This window comes from Gallinula chloropus (assembly GCF_964237585.1).
Source record: "Gallinula chloropus genome assembly, chromosome: 5".
In the NCBI taxonomy this organism is placed as follows: Eukaryota; Metazoa; Chordata; class Aves; order Gruiformes; family Rallidae; genus Gallinula; species Gallinula chloropus.
Window position 1 is genome coordinate 69,036,640 of NC_140090.1, and position 21,774 is coordinate 69,058,413.

Consider the following 21,774-nt stretch of genomic DNA (forward strand, 5'->3'; position numbering starts at 1 on the left):
GGGGAGGGGGGAAATGTTATGAAGCATCCCATGCCTATGTTCTCCTGCCCATGTCCTGTGCCATATAGGGAGTGTCACAAAACCAGCTGAGAGTAGCAGATATATGGTATACACCCTCTGTTTGAATATACATCAACTAAAGACCCTGCTGTCAGCTGTTGATGTAAGTTCCAAATAAGTCCTCCAAACTCCAGCCAGCTGCACTGGCGGCCCAGGAAGCAGCACAGGTACAGCAAGACACAGCAATGCGCAAAATGCCACCATAGTCACCAACTCAGGTGACCTTGCCATACTGTTCAGAGGAACAGCTCTAAAAAGAACATACCAAATTCTTTTCTGGGAATCTCAGGAGAAGAGTTGGCACTGGAGCTCCCTGCAAAGAACAGAAAGGTATTCATTAATAATTAGCACTAGATCATTAAAAGCTTTCAAAACACATCTTCTTGGTAACTGTCTAATCCCAGTGGGCAACAAACATTCCATTTAAAAAAAAGAAAATAAAAGAAAGCACTATTCAGGATTACTTGAAAGAGCCACTAATGTCCTTCAATATGCCACAATTCCTTTCAGGAATGAGCATTACTATAAATAGGACTTAATTATTAGCATGTGTCCCTGATGCCTTATTCCCTAGCAAAACTGCCATGGAATTCTTGTGCTATGTGGGTCAATCCTGCATTAACACAACCTTGGAGTGCACAACATGTTGCCTCCTTTCTGTGGCATGTTCTGTGGTACCTTCGTACGTAGCATGGCGGTTAACACAGGCTTTTCTTTCAAATGTTGAGCCAGGTGATTTGGTGAGAGTAGAACTGGGAGACTGGGTTTGTCTGTAGCCAGATGATGAGGATGAATTCAGTCTACCACTTCCACCTAGAGGTAAAACAAAATGCCCTCAGCAAATTAGACATGCCCCAGTTGCATACCCTAGGTGCCCTTGGTACTTTATGTCACTGTCTTCTGAGCTGGACAAATTTGCAGTGGTACCACACAACTAGAGATGGGCAAGAACCACACTGGGTATAACTCTGACTGTCCCCAGCATTCAGTGTGGGGAGGAGTATTGGCTATATTTGTGGTTTCAAAACAAATGATACACATGATAGCAAGGGCCCAGGGGGATAAATGAGCCATCTTCCCTTAGTATGAGTAATAATATATTAGATTATTATCATAGATTAGATTATTATAATAGATTGTGAAACCAAGCTCAAAATGCTGACGGATGTAGTTCATGAGATAAGGGACAGCAGTGTGCATCAGGCCTCAGACAGCCTGGAGGTTATTAGTGGCTGTCATATTTTTCCCTTCCTAATTCACACCAGTGCTGTGGAAAAAGAACTGAGCATTCGTAATTGCTCAGTGTTCATACTCTTGTAAGAAACCTAATGCTGGAGTATTGAGTACAGCAAAAAGGGAGCCCTGAGATAAAGTACAACATATCCACACTGATCAGCAGGATCAGGCTAGATATTGTTTACCCATCACTGCAAAAAGGGTGTCCCATTGTGATCTCAACAGAGTGTATTCCTGCTGACTTTCCCATTTAAAAGGACCTGCTTTGTTCAGTAACTTTTTCACTTAGTTCAGCAGATAGAACTGTGACAAGTAGGCCTCTGTTGGAAGCACTCTGTAAGCAGAGTGGGAAAGCACAGATTAGAAAATGCTCTGTGATACTTCAAGAACTCGTTATCTGTGAAGTTCAGATTCTTTTCTCTTCACATACTGAAAAGAAATAGAAGGATGACTGCAAATCCTGAAGAGTCATCCCAGATTGCACGGCTGGCTTCAGTTCTCAGACTGGTGCCAGTCCAGACAACTAGACCTACATCTTCACTGGAGTTAGTTTGCATCTGCCCTCAGGCAAAGTGATTCCACTCTGGCCTTTAATTGGTATGGAGGTGTCTGTCAGATCTACTGTGTATTGTTAATTTTGTTGAGCTTCCAAACTGCACTCCACTCCCTTTGATTTGTCAGCTCATTTGGAGCATGGAGAATATTTTCTACAAGGACTACACTCTGTCCCAATGGGGACAAGAAGAGAGGTGTGCCAAAAACCTGGTTTAGGAAACTAATTCTTCAGAAAACTTTGCTATGACAATCTAAAAGCTGGGCAAGGAATGTTGTTAGAGAAGAACCCCATTTTATGGAGTAGATAGCACATATTGGTTCAGCACTTGGAAATGGCATTTTTTGTTGTTCCCCTGAAATCAAGTTTTCCTTGTGTGAAACAGGAATTTTGCCATTTACTCACCCATGCTCACACCCAGCTTCAGGAAAGGAATATCTTTGCTTTGAGTATTTGCCACTTCAACTTTCATAAACCCTGTTTTCCTTACCTCTGGTTTTATCCTACTTCCCTGCCCTGAATCTCACCCTAGACCATTTATGCTGCCTTTGCTCTGTTTCCTCACTGTGCAATATCTTCATTCCTTACTTGAAGTCACATAGCTGCTGCTATGGGTGTAAGATCTCTTTTCCACTCCGCTCCCTCCAGTGTGGGATGATGTTTTGAGCCCACTGCTGCTTCCTCCTTCTGGAAGAGATGAGCACAAAATAAGAGATTTTCTCAGGATGAAAGATGGAAAGAATGAGGACACTGCAATACAAGACAGGGGGTACCCAAAGCTGTTCTCACACTCAATTGCAAGGATAGGTCTAAGTTTAACAACATATCAGAACTGCAGAGAAGTGTCTTGGCAGACCAGAAGAAGCATTCACACTGCAAACCCAGCAGGTTTGTAGTCAAGTTTTACTCCATATCTGAACAGAAGGATACTCCTGTTAACCCTCATCATAAATGATATGATGTGATTCCTTTCCAATCCTGCTGCAACCAGCTAATCAAGAATATGGTGGTATAAAGAGCATGGAGGATTCTTCCCTACTTGTTGCATAGAGATACAAATCACTCATATCACCTGATATTACCCAAAAAGACTCGCTCACTATTGTCAGCTGGGTAAGATGACAGGGGAACACACTGCAGCCCCAATAGTGGAGCCTGCAAACCCATCACTTTTGATCCTTGATGTCAAGAAACAGCAACCACTGGAGACCCTGTATCTGAGGTTAAGCCTTTGGAGAGTGGCCTACCAGTCTTAGTGGACTGTGTGGCTCCATTTCTGACAATATGCAGATGGCTTCTCACATACTGCTCCTTCTCTCCACTGACAAGTATTTTGGGAGAGGCATTTCTGAAAGTAGCCTTTCTTTGGGTGCAAGTCTTTCTGCATTGAGACCTGCTGTACCCAGGGATTTATGGAAATGACACAGTCAAACAGCACAGAGGGGCACAGACACTGCACAGAAGTAACGTGATGACTGACAATTACTTACTGGGTGGTAAGGACGTCAGTCTTGTGGTTACAGTCTCTGTAATAACTGAGGAAAGAAAAGGGGGCAGAAATAATGGCACGTTAACATAGCCAAACAAGATCATTATTTGTGGTGGTTCTACTTATTGTTCGTGGAAGAACATGACTCATTCAAAGACAATAGAATAAAGAAAACTCCCTTAAGACCACACTGCCTGGGGTCTGCAGTCTCATGAGCACACAATGCTGCATGTTGTTTGCAGGCCTTTCTAACTACAGTTATGCAGAACATTACTGCCATTAAAGACTGTTTTTCTGTATGAAATCCCTGTAAAACACAGAAATATTATTATTTCTGGGCTCTTGTGAACCACAGCCATTGCTGTAACAGCAAAGCCCCTCAACAGACCTCTTACCAGCTTCTTAACAGCTAATTCCCATTATGCCAGCAGGAAACTTACCCTCTGTTCTACACATGGCAAAAAAGGCATCTAAAAACATTTTCTAGACCATGCAGGTCACTGATATCAGAGGTAGAAGGAGACTCTAAACGTCTGCACTACTGGCTAGAAAGGCTAACCACTGGACAATCATAGGTGGTTAAACAATCAGGTCATGCTACATGTCTCTAAACGTCTGGCCCGTTCTATTCCTTATTCTGACTTTAACAGAGAGACCAGGGTCAGGTGCAGAATTTAGTTCTGGACCTCTAGTCAGCATTCAATCTCTTACCAAACTGGACATGCACTTTTTTGGGATGTGTGATGTAAAAATAAAATGTGTGATTTCTGCTGGGTGATGTAAAAATAACAAATGTTCTCCTTACGTCTTTCAGTAACTTCTGATCCATCTTGCCTCGTTTTCTTTGTTACAGGATCCATACCATTGCCACCTGCAGGGAAAGCAGAGAGACCGCACTCAGCTCCTTGATTAGTGGCAGATGACAACAGCTCCCCACAAGTCCCACCACCTTTCTCCCTTCAGCTGGGAACGAGACTGCCTGGAAGCTACCTATGCCAGGGAGGTTACAGTGCCTTTCCAGAACTGTGTGAGTATTGCTAATACACCAGCACCACTTGCCTACAAAACTGCATGCTGCACAGTGCAGCAGGGCTGAAACAGCAGGAGGGGTTGTAAAGCCAACAGGCAAAATAGGGGCAACTGAAGCAAATCCACCAAGTGCTGGAGAAGTTTAGACCTGGATTTATATCCAAACTTTGTGGCACTCTACTATGATCTCCAGCTGTGCCCCTATAAAGGCTTAATCAAAACCACAGGATCCAAATACCACTCCCACACATCTGTTTTGGGCAGGACTCGACAGTACAGGATTAGAAATGCAAGCAGTTGCAGGAGAAAGATACCTACACTATGCCAGCACTCCCAGAAAAACCTAAGCAGAGACACTGCTGTGCTTTCAATAGTAATACTGTGCATTCTCAGGGTACACTGACACTAAAGCCACAGCTCTGACTCCAGTGAAGCAGAAAAACACTGGAGGTATGTTTAAACTAGCTATTTTTGGCAGCAAGGAATTTAAGGTAGGAAATGCTTTATCTTGCATTACAGGCAGAGCAGAGATGGTTTGTAGGTACTGTCAATGGCTGTGGACACGGATCTAATTTAACGCCAGCTCAGGCCAGTCTACACAGCATTGGAATCACTGTTGTGAATGCTGTGTATACTCTTCTTCATGACTTTGATCCCTCTCTGGTCAAGGCAGGACTACCTCAAAGAAACATGATTATGGAAAGGAAACATGAGCTAGAAGAGAAAACACTTCTGTTAGAATAGAATATACAGTTGTTCAGTACTCTAAGACCATTTCATCTTGTGCAGCCATAAACAATGAGAAGTAAGAGTTTTTAATTTGCATACAAGGTGGTAACAGGCCAAAACTCTCCACGTCATTTGAAGATTCCTCCTTAAAACTGAAGGCCCAGATGTCCCAAAACCTACACACTTAACAGGATGAATCTATAAAAAACCTTTGGACAAAATTCCTTCCAAGTTTTTGATGAGGCAGAACTCAAAACCCTTCAACTCGGCTACCATTCGAGTTTGATCTTCATGGTTTGACCTACCCTGCTCTAAAGTGTCTACCAAGTAGCTCCCTTGCTGTTACATTTATCTGCCCATGTATAAATAATGACAGGAGGCAGGATGCAGCAGAGAATCTGCAGGAGTATCTGAAGTTCACATTCAGATCTGCCTTTGAACAGCTCCTGCTATTCCCAGAGCTGGACAGGAACAATTTCAGAGTAGAAGGCATACAATCAGTCAAAACACTTCAGCCTCCTATCCCAGTCTCAGCTGAACTTTGCAGAGGACACCCACAGTGCCCATAGCCCTTACTCTCTGCACCTCAGACACTGAGCTTGGCCAAACAGCCCTGTAAACAGGGTTTCTGAGGCCGCATCCAAGTCCTTACACAACCTTGGCAGCAGGCTATCATCCAACCCTTACAGTGCTTGCTAACACTGGGGATTTCAAAGGGATTATCCAGGACAATGATCCCAAGGTACATGTGAGCCCAGAGCTATATGCATTGGCAGAGTTCCTCCTCCAGGAGGATGAGAGTCCCCTGCAATGGAAGGGTTCCTGGTCATTGACTCCAAGGAAAGGCAGTATCTCTGCTACTCTTCATTATTGCTTCAACAGTGGAAGCATCTTTCAAGATCTTTCCCTAAAAGCAGATGCTGGAAGAAGCAGTCTGGATTACAGTGCTGTTGACTTTGCCAGTGTTTTGGTAGGGAACATTGCTTTATATTTGGAAACTGCTTTCCTACTGCTTTGCAGTCCCAGAACTCCACTACTTTTCTGCCAATGGAAAACACTGCTAGTTATGGATGCTGAAAGAGGCCAGCACCACTGTGGAGTGAATGCACCTTACGCATTTTTGTCTTTCCTTGATAAAGGAAAATCTGCTTCTGATACCAACACATAAAAAAAAAACCCAAGAAGAGGTTAAACCACATGTTTGGAGCCACACATGCCACTGCCCAGCCCTGGAACATGGTGCATTCTGATCAATGTTGCACACGTGTTTCCCATCTGAACACACAAGTCAGCCCAGGCTCCAGCAGGCTGGTTGAGCTCGATTCCGTTGCCTGCCAGGACTGACTCATTTCACCAGCTCCTATCTGGATTCACTAAGACATTGCTGTGGGCTATGTCTGTGGCAAAGCAATGGCGCTGTTGAATCAGAGAAGCCACCTGCAATTATCTCTGTGCAACAAGCAGGAACTTGTGGAATCACAAACAGTACATGCACCATAAAACAGGGCAACCCTATGGTTGCTTTAACATACACAGGGTATGTAATGAGCTTCTGGCTCCCACAAAACCAGGGAGCTTTATACAGCACTGAAAACATGACAGTAATAGCTGCCCAGCTTTGCAAGGCGTGCTTAGATCTGTGCTTTCTTTCCAGGCAAGCTGGACACTGCAGTGTGCATCCTGTACCCCACTGCACCTGAGTGCAGTGGATGGGCAGGGATAGCCCATCTGGCAAGGATGCTAAACCAGTCTGAGATGAGTCATTCAAACCCCTCATTATTTTAGAAGTTAGGTACTGTGTGCAATGGTAAGAAAGCTTATTACAGACATTTTTTAAAGGGGAGCGGAATAGCCACAAAGACATATTTCAATGGAAAAAATGAAAGCAGACATGTTTCAGATTCTTTTATTCCTTCACAATGTCCTTCCAGTTTTCCTGTCAGAATGCTGTTACACTCTCACAGCACATCCTTTCTGCGCTCTCCTTCCTCCATTAATAAGGCTCCTGCTGTGATATACTCCGATAGGAGAAAGAGGCACCAGCAGGTGCTGAGATTAATAATATTTGATGTCAGTGGTACCCTTTGATCACAAATACTCTGAAACTCATTACATGCCTCCATAACATGTCACTGACTATTAAAAGCAAATGCCATGTATCCCATCATATCAAATGTCTCTCAGGTTCCTCTTAATCAAGCCTTTCAGGTGCCACTGTCCTGGGACTAAGAGAACTGGTTCAAAAATGGCCCCTTCTCTCTCTTTTACCCCACAATAAAGGAATCTGACCTTCTCACTCTGCTTCAAAAGCAGTTAGCCTACCAAAACCAACAGTCAGAATTGAATCAATCAAACCATGCTTCCAAATCTGCTCATTTTGTAGAGTCACAGCAATTAGCCTAGTGTCAGGTAAGCAGTTCAGCTCATAGAATCATAAAATGGTTTAGGTTGGAAGGGGACCTTAAAGATCATCTTGTTTCAATAGAAGATGTTCAACTGAAGCCTAGGAACCAAAGTCTGCTCTGCCCACTACCTGTCCTAGCTTCTTTGATACCAGCTTCTGCTCTTTTCCCAGAACACAAGCACGAGCACTGCCCAGACTTCATTCCACACTGCCAGGTGCCTTCCTTTCAAAAATGTGTCCTCGCTGTGCCTACTTGTGCTACCCAAAGAGATGCAGGCCAAAGCAAGGTTGTTCTGACCTGCACAAGCTTCTCACCTCTGGCACAGAAAGGGAAATAAACCATCTGGGTTTATACAGAAAATGTTTGTAGAACAGGAGAGTGCTGCTGTCACCATTTCACAGATGTAGAAATCAGTCACACAAAGACAAGCAACTTTCCCAAAGTCACTCTACAGATCAGACCAAAGACAGAAAAAGAAGACAGATCTTTACCTTATGATTCTCAAATTCTCCTTCTCCGCCTTACTGTGACAAGGCTTCAGAAACACCTTCCAGTGCCTCCTAATCTACAATGAACATGTGACCCAAAGTCCATAATCAGTGAGTCACTGCTGATAAACAAACCCACCTGAGACAAAGCAAAGCTTGCCTGCAGAAACACAAACTTCCACTCACAGGTAGTTCTAGGCATTTTCAGAACTAGAGATCAATTCCTTAATATTACACCCTACACCCACCATCTGAAGCTTCAATTTACAACCCTTATTCCTCCAGCACGTTTCAAATAAGCTCAGTTTAAAAAACAGACAACAGATGATCTGCATTTCATCATGCTGGTACCCTTACAGAACAGAGAAAATTCAGCTAAACTTTATCTATCTGCACAGCAGCTTCACAAAATGCATTAAAAATGTACCCAGAGCGTGGCTTCACATTCCTTATCTCCCAGCAGGTACACTCCTCTCACTTGATACTCACTTAAGAGAGATGTATTCACCGCCAAACACAAAAGCAGAAGGACCCAGCTCCTGCACAATATTATTTTTACATTGTATTCCCCATAGAAAAATGTAACACCTCCTCTATTCTGCCTGGGAACACAGCCTTGTTCTGCAAGCAGCTGGAAAGAGAAAACACAGGATACTTCCCATCCCCCCCTCCCCCCCTTTTTAAAGTAATGTAACTTACCTGGAGTGCTTTGGTTACTGAACTGAAAATCTGTTTTTTCTCCTCAACAGTTTCCTTTCTACCAAAATTTGCCCCCTACACTTTATATCATGCCCTTTCAGAGGTGTGCAGAATCTGAGTGATCATCCAAAAATGTTCACGTCTTCTTTATTGAACCTGTTTTATTCTCACCCTTCTGCTTTTCTATTCCCCTGCTCTTAAACAAGTCCCAACAAAGGCGTGTCGTGGTTTCCTGCCTCACCCTACCCTCCCAATTATCTGACACTCATTGGAAAAAAAAGATCTGCCTGCAGGAATCACATTTTATTGAAAGCAAAAAAGCTCCTACCTATTTGCCCAGGTAGATTAACTGTTTAGATCCCAGACAAATGTGTGAAGGCTTAGGGCAGCAAAAATGAACCCTTCTGGTCATGCTTCTTGATACATGATCAGAGATCTGTTTTGTCATTTTCTTACAGAAAGTTACACAGGCCCCACTGATGCATCTGGAAAGCTGGCTGCAGGCTAAGTGTATTCTGCTGCTTGCAATACCAGGGCTAAACTCCCAGGTAGTCCACACTGGTGAGAACTGCTCCAGTCAGTGGTCCGAACTGGCTTGCCAATCCCCTGGATATTTATGCTCCACTCAGAAGAGAGAACTATTAATAAAAAAAACCCCACCAAAAGGAACAAAATGTCTTTCATGATACAACCCATAGACTTCACACTGAATGGGAACTGGAGCAGAACAGCCACTGCCTGTCAAAGCAAAACTCCACCTAGCCCACAGCCTTGTGTCTCACCGTGGCCCATATTAACAGTGCTGGGAAGGCTCGTCAAAGGCAGCAGCAGTGCAGTCACTCCTTGATGGATTTTGTTCATTAATATGTCCAATTAGTTTTTGAATCAGTACAACATTATAGTATATGCAGTGTCCTACAGTAAAGATTTTCACAGCTTAACTGTATCTTGTGTGAAGATTTTCCTCCCACTGAGCACGACAGTGCCATTTGGTGCCCTGTGCTTCCTTACAAGAATCAGAATTCACCTTGGAGTCTCTCATCCTACATCAACTTTGACAGATTCATACCACTGAATGGGAAAGAACTTGGTGCTTCATACATATGTTTACCCAGGACCTTTTGAGGGATTGCAGCTGTGCACTGACAAGATCACATTCTATTCTTTTAAGTCCCATACTGGGAATTTCCAAAGGTGTGTAGGGGCATGACTGCTACACAGCACTACTACTCTGCCACTCCAAAGGCTACGCCCCGTGCTTGTTGATGGGGATCAAGACTTCTGCAGAATCCATCGATGGATCTCCTAAATCCTGGAACTTGTGTTTGTCATTAATCAGACAGATATTTATGAGGCATCATTTCCTCCCTTCATAGAGGAAACAGCTATGACTTTGCCTTCTGAATGCTAATTAAAAGGCATTTATTTGCCTAAACAAGATGCTTGTGGTAATTAAACCATTACGAGATGTAGACCTCAGCCTGGGACCTGGCCAGACTGCACTTGGCTTAAGCCCTGACCAAAAGGCTAAAAGTGGCCTTAGCTTTTTGATCTTGGTGCTCTTTGAACATGACACATCACTCTTCCTCTTATTATCAAGTGCACTTTAAACCCGCACTTTGGGAACCTAATTTCACATGTCCTTCCAGCTCAATCCACAGCTGCGCACTTCAGATGTACCCTGGCTGCTCACAGAAAGAAGTTGCCCAAGAAAAAACAGTCCTGAATGCACTGGGCTATTCTAGGTCTGTAAAAGCCACCAGTATGACAGACTCCCACTGGAATGGCTCACAGACCTCACTGGGAACTTACATTGAAAGATAATGTCCTCAGGACTGGAAGAATTTTCTCCCACTTTTACCTTTGTCTACCAGCTTTCTTCATATTTATATATATATAAAAACAAAAGGCAGCCATCACAATTTTGATAAAATAAGGAAATTACAGTGTTTTAATCCCTACAATGTTTTTAGTGAGAAAGATACTGGTTTCATGTTTCTTGAGAACAAAGCGTTCATGGAGTGTCTCTTCATGAGTTATTTTACCAATTTCTTATTAGAAAGAAAAAGGTGGTAGTGGGGTGGGGGTCTGTGTATGACAAAGTGGTGGCTTGAAAGGAAACTGAAAATAAATCCCATCATGACAACAACTGACTATGCATTTAAAAGAGGAATTTTAGGTGAAGGTGAAGTTGAAGATGCTGCCTGATGATACATGCTGCTTGGTTCATTCACTTCCTAGCAGGCAAGTGTCAATATCAAGATATAATTTAGAGAAGTCCTGACCTTCTTCTGAAATTAGTGATTGTCTCAGGTATCCAGAGCCACAGAGTCAGGTGTCTAGCTGTGGCAATGCAATGGATGCAACAGACCCAGCTTCAGGTCATCAGCTGCCACTTCTGCAGTAACAGTAGTGGTGTCTGGACTTGTGGTTAGAGCAGGGGAGGTAGTCTGAGCTTCTCTTGAAGGTAGCAATGACCACTCTCCCATTCCCCTCATCTGCCCTGGTCAGTTTTGCTTGTAGAAGGTGAAGTCTGTAGATTCACACCAATCCACAGGTCTGTAATGTCACACTGCGTCTGGGTGTACCTAGGAATGTTCCACCAGATGCAGAGTTTGCTGCTTTCCCTGTTTCCATCACAAGAAGCAGCCACATAAACTTTGAGCTTTCAACTGATGTCTCAGTCTGGCAGCTATGGAGATCAAATCATAGCTGAAGACAGAACCTTTTTCTCTGATGAAAGATGCTCCACAAGTTTACAGCAACTGACGGTGGCACTGAAAAAGTTGAGGATGAGGCAGTGCCCTCACATTTACTGCACCTGGAAGGGGCTTGTGCTACAGCACATCTGATTCACTTCTCACTCAGCAAGGGGATCCCAAAGATAAGAGTCTCAAAGCTAAACCAGCTGGCTTTGTTATAGCCATCCTCTAGCAGCTTAAGGTGTGTTCATGGTTTAGAAACAGCCAAGTGATAACTTGTTATCTTCAACTCCAAAGGGAGCTGTGGAGCACAGGATAAAGGTGTACACTGGCTATATTGACACATTAATTATATGGCTAGTGAATCAGCCAAGAAGCTGATTAGAATACTGCAGGCCCATGCAAGGATGATTTGCACAGGGAAGAAGAAACCACACCTATTTCTGGGTAGCAACTGCAGTTACCTCTGTGCCTTGGTTCTACACAATGGAACCAGGCAGCTACTGAACCAACCAGAGCCTCCTTAGTCACTCCCTTTACTCAATGCCCCGAGTCCATGGTTTGCACATCACTTGGGAAACTCACTGTGAGTAACCTCAGGCATGAATAAAAGCCTTGTGGGGAACTGATCACTGCTTTTGGGGTGCTGGGAGGTGTGTAATGTCAGGATGCAAAAAAATATTAGTAACTCAATCTGCCAGGTACCAAGAGACTTCATTGTTGAGGAGAAGACGTCTTGGCTGTTTGTATCCATTAATATAAAAGTTGTACAATAAGAACTGCCTTTTCTCTCTCCTGGCTTTATGTAGCAGGAGGTTTGCTGCAGCCTCTAAGGGTTATCACAGTGCAAATAATAAATAGCAATAATAATAACAAAGCTATATAGGCATATGGAGCATTATAAAACACTAATCCATAATAGTGCAGGACAAACTGTGCTGGTCCAGAGAGGAGACCCTGGGCTATTCTGGTGACAGATGAGACTGGGAGGAAGTGACTGAAGACTTGGGCTTGCTGATCTCAGGCAGGAGCAGAGGGACTCTTCAGCACCTGTAGACAGCTGTCTACCTCTGGTCAGAGACAAGCCTCTACAGACACTAGGGCCCTAGTGATGCTTTCTTTGTGTTCTGCAATAAAACTGCCTCATAGTTACTAATAACAGCAGCCCAAGGCCAGGGATGAACACGTGCCTGGTACTGCTCCTGATAAGGTAAGTTTTAGTGGCAGACAGATCCAATCAAAACACACCTATGACCTTTTAAAGCCTCCTTGTCCTCTGCACAGCCTTTTACGCAAATTGGTGCTTGGGCACACTTTACATCTTCTACAGGTCAGTCTGCACAGCAGGAGTTGGCTGCAGAGCCAGGAGTCATCACCCACATCAGACTCACCTCTAATAGCATCAAAGTAGGGATGTTAACAGACCTGTTTGCAAAGGTGACCAGCTCCTCTTCTCTCTACCCTCACCCATAGCAATTGCCCCAGCTGTCTAGCAAACCTCAGCCTCTGCCAGGGAAGAGAGCCGTGAAGGAGATGGTCCAGATCACTGCTACTCCAAGGAGTATCCTGTGATTTTAAACTAAGACTCCTCTCCTTCCCAATGCTGGTGTGATGAATAATCCCTTTCACTTTGTCCTCTAGGTAAGAATTGCCTGTTACACAAGCTGTGTACATCAGCAGAGCTATGAGGTGGAACCAGCTTGCTTGATGTTGCTTGTTACTCACAACCAGCCCACTGCCCAATCTGCTTGGTCAAAGACAAAGGAAACAAGTCCTTAAGAATTCTACTTATGCAAAGTCTGATTCACAGGATCAAATAATTGCCTAGCTTTTAGAAAACTACTGACTGTTTGCAAGCCCACCTGTGAACCCATAAAACAGTTTTAGCACCAATACCTTTTAGACAAAAAATACACACCAGAAAATGCATTATTTGCTAACCTCACACATCAAATGTTTGTCAGCCAGGCAGCAGAGGGACACAACCAGTGCCAGATGACCTGACTGCGGTGCTGCCAATATAAATAATGGAGAGAAGTCAAAGCAAACTATTTACCAAGAACTGGCAGCATGCAAATAAAGCCTTTCTGGCAGCCTCAAAGAAAACAAGATTTAATTTGTGAGTTGCTCGCCAACCTTATAAGTGGTAAAAATTCCAAGCAATTAGTACTGCAAACAAACAATTCAACCTGCTCTACCTGCTGCCAGTCCAAAGCCTGCAAGTTTAAGCACCATTCCAAAAAGCAACACACAGAGAATAGCAATGCAACAGTGCATACACGACAAAAGCTGGAGACAACACTTGCCTTGGAGATGTGCCTCAGAAAATGTTGGCAAATAAGCCTGGTTTCTGTCTGCCATCTTGACAGAACATTCAAAACATACATTGGCAAAAAAAGTCCTGATGGAAAATCTCTGCCCAGCTGTACTACAGCTTGCAGCAACTCCCCTCCTATACAGGGAGAGGGATTCTCGTTAGCAGGATGGGAAACACATGGAAGGGTGACTGAAAGGGCTCCAAAAGCAGTTTTCTTTTGCTCTCCCCTTTTCTAATTCCATACATTTCCTTCCCTGCAAGTATTTTTCCCTGCTAAATTTCAAAGGGTCATATTTGAATCAAGGAATATTTCACAGCCCTGAGAGGATTTTCAGGAGATTTTAGGAACAAAAGTGCCACTGATGCTATATCATTCAGGTGTTTGTACATAGGGCAAAAACATTCCTGCAAGTACCTGGGCACAGAGAATGAAAGTAAACACAAGACTGTACATAAAGCCCATAGCTCTTACCCAGCCCAAGGAACCAGCCTGAGCACAGGGGTTCGCTGCAGGGACTGTTGCTGCAGGGAGAAGCTGTACTGCAACTGCCTCTATACTGTTTGTGCTTCCTCTTCTGTATCCCATCCCCAAGCTCTCTAGTTGTATCTGTATTGTTAGGATCCCACTTGGCTTTCATGAAAGATTTCCTCATTACCCACACTGTTTACACACAAGCTTGTGCTAAGAGAGAGCATTACTCTGAGCTCCAGAGCAGATGGGGGGCAGGCCAAGAGCATCAGCAGTGGCCAACACCCTTCGTTTCTGCAGTCCGAATGGATCTGGTGTGCACAGTTAAGTAGAAGCAGGTGTCACTATTTTTCACCTATCCCAAAATGCCTAGTAGTCATGCCTAGAAATTTTTCTAACCAATATGCAAAGCATTTTGCAGTGTATCTTCTCCAGAACTTGGGTTGTCCTAAATGCTGTGTTGACACAATGACTCCTAGACCAAGATAAATCCAAGGACGTGGAGCGAAAGTCAATGACTTAATGGCTGTGGCAGGTTTATCCTCAGCCTTGAGGTGATGAAGTACATTTCACCCACCATTTTCAACCACGGGTTTTCTGAGGAACATGTGGTAAGTAAAAGTGGTATACTGCAAATTTATTTCAGTCTGCAATGGAGGGATTTTCCCCTCCCACTGAAAATCTTTACAAGTCGGCAAAAGATGAAAAAGGCTGGAAACTATTATATTAGATCAGAGAAAACATGTTAAAAGCACAGAACATGCAGGACAAGTTTACTATGTATGGTCTGATCCCTTCTCCAGGGATCATTCCTAGCACATGGAAAGTACCTAGCAATTTTGCATTCAGGATAGAAAGTAAATGATGATTCAAACTCTGTCTGTTTTGTTAAGACATAGCTTCACTGTTCCCCACCTATATTGCATGCCACCCTGTCACTTTAGGAAAGGGAAAAACATTTTTAGAAAATAGACAAATCAAATGTTTGAACTTTTCCATTTTTATGTTTGCACACAAAAGGCTTTTTGCAGTCTCTGGATGGTGTGCCTGTGCTTGTCCACGCGTCTGTGCATACGTGTATGTTGATCATGAGACTGCCTTTGCTGTAAGTTCCAAATAGAAAACAAAAGGGCATTGAATACAACAAGGAAAACCTGGATTTGTATTCCAGCAACATCAGTGCAGATTTTGTATGGCTTAAAGAGGGATGGGGTGTTCCTCAAGAGCATATGGCAGGTAGGAGAGAGGGAAAAGCCACATCCAGAATCAGCATACTCTCTCCATTGTTTACAACAGAAAAAAATAAATGATGGAGAAAAATCATTAGCAGGCTGAAAATTCTCAGTTTTGTTTTTCACAACACTTTTATAAAAAAAAAAAAAGAAAAAATATTTGTTTTCAACAAAATTTGAAAATGACAAAAAAAGGGGGAAGTTCTTTTTGTCCCTTTCCTCTTTTTTTTCCAGGGCAGTAAAAGAAATCACTGGGAATACACATTTTCCCAAAGTAAATGTTTGGGTATTTGTGTGTGTTCTGCTTAGTTTGTTTTTTTAAAAAAAATCAAAGCTGTTTAGAACATTGTTTCAACATTTCTTTTTTACTTTTATAATTTAAAATCAAAATCTCTCTCACTAAGAATTAAACAAAGCAAGCCATGCATTTCTTCCAAAAATTCTTGCTTAAATAGATCACATTTGTGAACCCTCTTTGCTAACTTTTTCAAGCTGTAGTTACTGCTAAATGAGGCTGGTACATTCTGAACCCAGAAATTACAAGATAAGCATATGACAGCTGATTTTCCAGATCTGAAGTGTGATTACACTTGGACATTGTCCCCACAACATTTTTCTTGGATCACTCTGCAGTATAGGGAGGTGAAAGCATAAAACCATACTTCCACTCCTTTAACAGGCAAATATAAACATTTTAAGAATACACATCCCACAAAACACGATTTTTCATTCACTCTGACAGGTTCACATAGCTAAGACTCAAGAGTAGTAACTTGGTTCTGAGTTTCTGTACTCATACTGAACTCCCCTGAGACCAAATGATATAGCAGATACTGGGGTAAGAGCCTCCCCTCAGCCTGACATCCACATGAAACTGAAATCAAGACATTCCAATTTTTTTGTGGTGAATATATTCACTTGGAATATGCAAACACCTGTATACTCTGTTATACCTGTGATTTTCACGTTGTTCTCTCTAACTCTGTGATCAGTCTGTCCTGGGCTGAAAGGGCTTTGAGAAAATGCTTCCTTTAAAATAGTAAGAACCTGCAGGGAATTGTCAAGCGTAGGTAGCGATGTTTCCAAGGGGAAAAAAAGTGGGTTTGGTCAAACATGTTAGAACAGTGGTGCTCTGTATATACTGGGAGGTTCTGAGTATCCCCTGCAGCCCATGCATGATGAAGACTGAGGCCATTCAGCAAATCTCCTGAGTCAGGCTTTGAATGGCAGACTACAGAGCTCTACAAGACTTCTCTCCCAGAGATGGTCCCTGTCAACATGATCCTCCTCCTCCTCTGCTGGGAAGGTACTTCCTGTGATTAGGCTCTCAAGCATTTCAGGGTGGTGCTGCCTTCCACTGCCAAAGTAAACAGAATGAAAAGTCCCAGCTGGGCTACTAAGGCATTTCCTCTATGGCACTGTGCTCTGCTGTGAGCCCTGTTTATTGCCAGTGTTTACTGGGGATTTATCATGAATTGGCATTTATCACAGTCAAGATTGGTGGTATTATCAGGGATGGGTATTTCAGCTTATATCAGCTTCTTCTGTGTGCTTCACAACCATAAACCAATTTCCAATCATATGCTCATCTAAGTATTGCAAAAGAGTTTTAAATCAAGGTACTGGTTACCACTAGTGTATAGCTGGATTTGGACTGTGCTTGTTTCTGTTGTGTTTGTTTAGATCTGGACTAACACCACACACTATAGCAGAGCCATCTGAGCATTATTTTGGTTCTGAAGGCAACATCATACCACTTGCTGTAACTGTTTGTGTCAAGAAGGCACGTGAAACACTTTCTCCCTATTTCTCCCTATTTCTATCTCTGTTTATTTGCTGAAATCATCCTTAGAAAGGCTTGAATCCTTCTTTCTGGCTGCTGTCATGCGGCACCTGCTTTTCCTGGGGCACACAGCCTCACCTGCCATGTGCAGGCTTGCAAAGCCCCAATTTAAATGGCACCCCGGCACTCCTTTATTAGAGGATACATTCCAGAGGCATAAAATATTATTATCCAGTATACATGGCCAGAAGACTGCTGATCTCCTGCAGGACTGCAAGCACAAGATGGGACATGACTCTTGGTAAAACTGTTCTCCAGAACGCACCTCACGTGGCAGCAAGAAGCTTCGTCCATGTTCTCAGGTGGAAACTGCCTTGGAGACTCTTTTCTCTCACACTATAAAAGTTACTGAAGTAAAGAATCAGTTAATCTCTCTGAGAGCTGTAATACTTCTTCAGAGTTGTCTCATCTTTGGAAACATTCTCCATCATGTTTTTATCTCGTACTTTCTTCATGAGCTGCCAAGCACCCTCTTCAAGAGAGATATTAACTGATCCTTTTCTACTCTTTTCACAAAATTTCCTCATCTTCTCTTTCTAGCAAGTAGCTGTGGGAATTTGTTAATTCCTACATTCTGCGGCCACAGGAGTTACTTCAATTCACGTGACTGGCAGCAGAGTTCTGTGAGCTGTGACAGTGAAGCTTCTGAAATTCAGAACCTTTCCCTGGTCTATTCATTTCACCTGTGCTACTCTAAGCTAAATCAGCAGTTCCACTCTGTAAATACAGTGCTTTTTTTTTCTACTCCCTGATTTAATACCTGAAGCTTTAATTTTCAAGTGCTGATATTTTTAGCTTTCCAGACCATTTTTCCAGAAATCCCAGGCACGTTTACTGAGTTCTGCTGGAAGGACATTTACCCCCTTGAGGAAAGCAAATATATCATCAGATCTACACTGAGAGGGTAAGTTGTGCATAACACCTGTTTTGATAAGCACTTATTAATGACAGAAGAAATATAATTTTATCCAGAAATGTCAGCTAGTACACTGGGTACAGTGTCAATTTAGAAATGTGTTTGTAGGCCACTCCATACACCTTTGCCAACTCACCCCTCATGTATATCTCAGGATCCCTTCACCTCAGTAAATACTGATAAAAGTAGAACTGGATTATAGCAAATAAGAAGTATGTCATTTACGGCACCAATAAAAAGCTGAGTCCAGAATAAAAGAATGATACAACAGTTCTAAAGCAGTCTTTTTTAAAAATGGTCTTTTCAGTAAGCAAAGAGGCTACAACAAAGTTCAAAGCTGCTACATTCTATCCTGCACACAGGGCCTATGGCAAGGATGAGGGAGAATACGTCAGAGGGTAAGAAATATACTTCATTTTTATTTCACCTTGAAGAAAACATACAATCCAGAAGCTCACATCCAAATTTCAATACTGCATCCAGAAGCTTCACTCTACAGATCTGAAGGCTGGGCAAATGCTTTTGTCCTCAACAGTGGGATGGGAGGTTCACAGTGGAAGACATCAAATTAGACTGTGAGGGATTTGGTCACAGATTCTAAATCGCTGGCACACCAGTAGTGTATCTTTCTCCTCCTATATTATATGTCTTTAATTCATATGATGAAAGTCTTAAGCCATTGAAAATTCATCAAGAAATTTCTTAGGAAATGGAATGGACTGAAGGACTACAGCAGACCTTCAGTCCTTCAAAGATAATCACAGAATGGTTTTCATTGGAAAAGACCTTCAAGATCATAGAGTCCAGATGTACTATACAGAACCAGTCAGTAAGTTTTAAACTATGTGTCATGAGTAATAAAAGCTACAAATGCCATAGCTGGGCATGATAAGCAACCCTTGTCCACAAGAACACATCAAAACCAGGCATTAAAGGAGTGATGCTGTTCAGCAGATCTGAAGCTGAGTCACAGTCTGCAAAGATCTCTTTCAACAGGCAAGGCTTACGTGTCATTGTCTGGAACATACTTTTACTCTGACTTTCAAGGTGAACTAGTTGTTTCCAGAAAGATGCCTTTTTATCAGGTCTGCAGAAAGCATAGTGGTCTTTCTTAGCTCAACCTGGTCACTGAAATTGTTTGTAGAGAGTAAAGTGTGTACAGTATGTATCCTGCCTTGTGGTCGTAATCCTGGAGGTAGTAGAGGTCTTGGTTTGTGAGGAAGCTGCCACAGACTGAAATAAAGACCCAACTTTGTTCCACATGGGGATTTTTTTTTTTTTTTTTTGAGATCTTGTCAAAAGGTACAAGGTCTGTCTTTCTCAAATTCTGTTGTAATATATGGATTTTTATTAATACTCATTATTTATCTCTTTCACAGTGCCTTTCCTCTGTATCTTGTGCTGAAATTAAATATAACATTTGTGTACTTCCCTTTTGATATGCCAGCATTTCAGCAATCATGATCAAGGTTCACATCTACACGTGACACCCTGGCACAGACTTCCTGACCATACATTCCCAGAGACAGAACAAAAGACAGACCCATAGTGAACAGTCACCACATAGACTCAACACTTCTCTTCAGAAAAAAAAAAAACAACAAACCCACCAGATAAAAAGGTTAAATTAACCAGTCCCCACATATTCTTTTTTGCCTTGGCTCTAAGTTAATTATGAATGGACATAAGTAAAAGTTGGAAACTGTGACTGGAGTTACAGAGCTGTTAGAGACACAAAATTTATCAGTCGTTAGAATGAGAGTAAGTATTTGAGCAGTAATATAGATGTCAAAAGTCATAGCTGGCAGCTCATTAACAAGTGGTTTTCAATCTGGTTTATGGCCCTTGGTGTTCTTTAATCTAGAACATCTTTTAGTTTGCAGCTTTCTTCTTATGTGGTTTAAAAAACATATTCAGCAACATTCATGGTTATTTTCTTTATGCTCCCATTCCCTCACACCTCTCCAAGCCTCACTTTTCATTAGAGCTTATGCTTCTGCAAGCGAATATCTAGCCAGGCACACTTTTGCCACACAAAACCAGAAGTGGTATGCTAATTCCAACCAAAAGCTGTTTGCTGAAGCATAAACAAAGAGAAGATTTGTGACCCAGAAGAGAACAGATCAGTGTGGGTCTGTGGCCCTTCGATATTATTTCAAAGAGCACAGAGGTACAATGCAGGCTGTGGAATACCTACCCACGTTTACTGGTGGTGGTGTAGTAATAAAAATGGTAACACCTATAGAGATCATGCAGCTCTTTCATGCATGACAGTTACAGTTAGTTTTTGCACAGTGAGAACCCAGACGTCCCAAGTTGCTGCATCTATCACAAGTCATCTAACTGATCCGTAACTCATTGTTACAAACAAAATAACAATGTGAAGGTGACAACTGTAGGCCCAGCTCTCCAGTACATGCACAGCTGATTGGGAAGTTATTTTCAGCAGGAGTCATATTTCTATGGAGCCAGGCAGGAATGCACCATCATTTAACTACTGACTTCTTTCACACGTTTATCCCAATGGCTACAAGGAAGAGATGATCCTAAAGTGGATGGGGTCGCACAGCCTTGCACAATGGGGTTTCTCCTGGAATAGCTCACCAGTTTTGAAAAAGGTGAGTTATTACAATTTCAGTCTCAATGCCTGTAACAGCAAAGATATAAATAAGGACTATTCAGAGAAAGATAATGAGCAGTACCTGGCTTTACTGGGAAAGCCTCCATGTAATCTGGTTCCTAAGATCAGGGTTACTCTTTTACTCCTTGCTCCCCATTAATGGCCATCGGTGATTTTATCACTCCTTCAAATAACGTTGTCTGCAAGAGAATCTCATTTTACCAACCAGCTTTTCTCCAGTGCCAAGAAGGAATTTAAAATCAAAAGTGAAAGAAGAAATGGTGGCATGATGGCAAGAACATTGTGCTCCAGCTGCTCATCCAGTAGGGCAGAACCCTGGGGAAAAAAGAAGCTTTGATGCTCAGTGCCTTGCTTGTACCAGCACTGAAACACTGACTTCAGACTAGCAGATTATTTTTTAAAAATAGTTCTAAGTAAGATGTTTGCAAGTGAACAGTCAAAACTTGGATCCAAACTATTTAAGTCGCCTCTGCTTCCAGTTTCTGGCAGTTTTTCTGACTTGGCTCTGAACCTTCTGACCGTGCCCATCTCTACTTTCATGTCTCTGCTTGAAACATCCCATTTCTTAGCCAAAGCACAAAAGCCAGGTCTGTTGTGTGTCACCACTTCTCAGCAAGATGACTGGCTGGATCCCTACTTGTTATTCAAACTTTTCATTTCACAGCAATTCAGATTCTCATTAATTTGCTTCCATCAGAAGTTCAGCTTGTGAGACCTGTGATAACACACAGCCTTCTCTTATTAAAATCAAGGCACCCTGGGCTTATCCTTACTCCATATGTTGCATATTTCAGATGTTCCTGCTGTCATGGATCTTTCTGGATATACTTCTCATTATCACAGGGTTGCCAGATGCATGTTATGGTGGCTGCCTTCCTTACTTAGTGCCTGCAAAAGAACTGCTCTTTGGATTCTACTTTAATAACATACTTGATTAAAGTTGTCAGCTTAAGCCTTTGTAACCAC

General features: G+C 42.5%; 1 protein-coding gene across 1 annotated transcript in view; it reads right to left on the bottom strand.

Moving 5' to 3' along the window:
- Positions 1–4,198, bottom strand: part of COL17A1 (collagen type XVII alpha 1 chain) — a gene marked incomplete at both ends in the record, with an annotated part of 34,867 nt that extends 30,669 nt beyond the window's left edge. The window contains 5 exon segments of the mRNA XM_084265081.1: positions 326–373; positions 739–873; positions 2,438–2,536; positions 3,340–3,384; positions 4,144–4,198. Of these exon segments, the coding sequence (XP_084121207.1) occupies positions 326–373; positions 739–873; positions 2,438–2,536; positions 3,340–3,384; positions 4,144–4,198 (382 nt within the window).
- Positions 4,199–21,774: the final 17,576 nt, after the last annotated feature.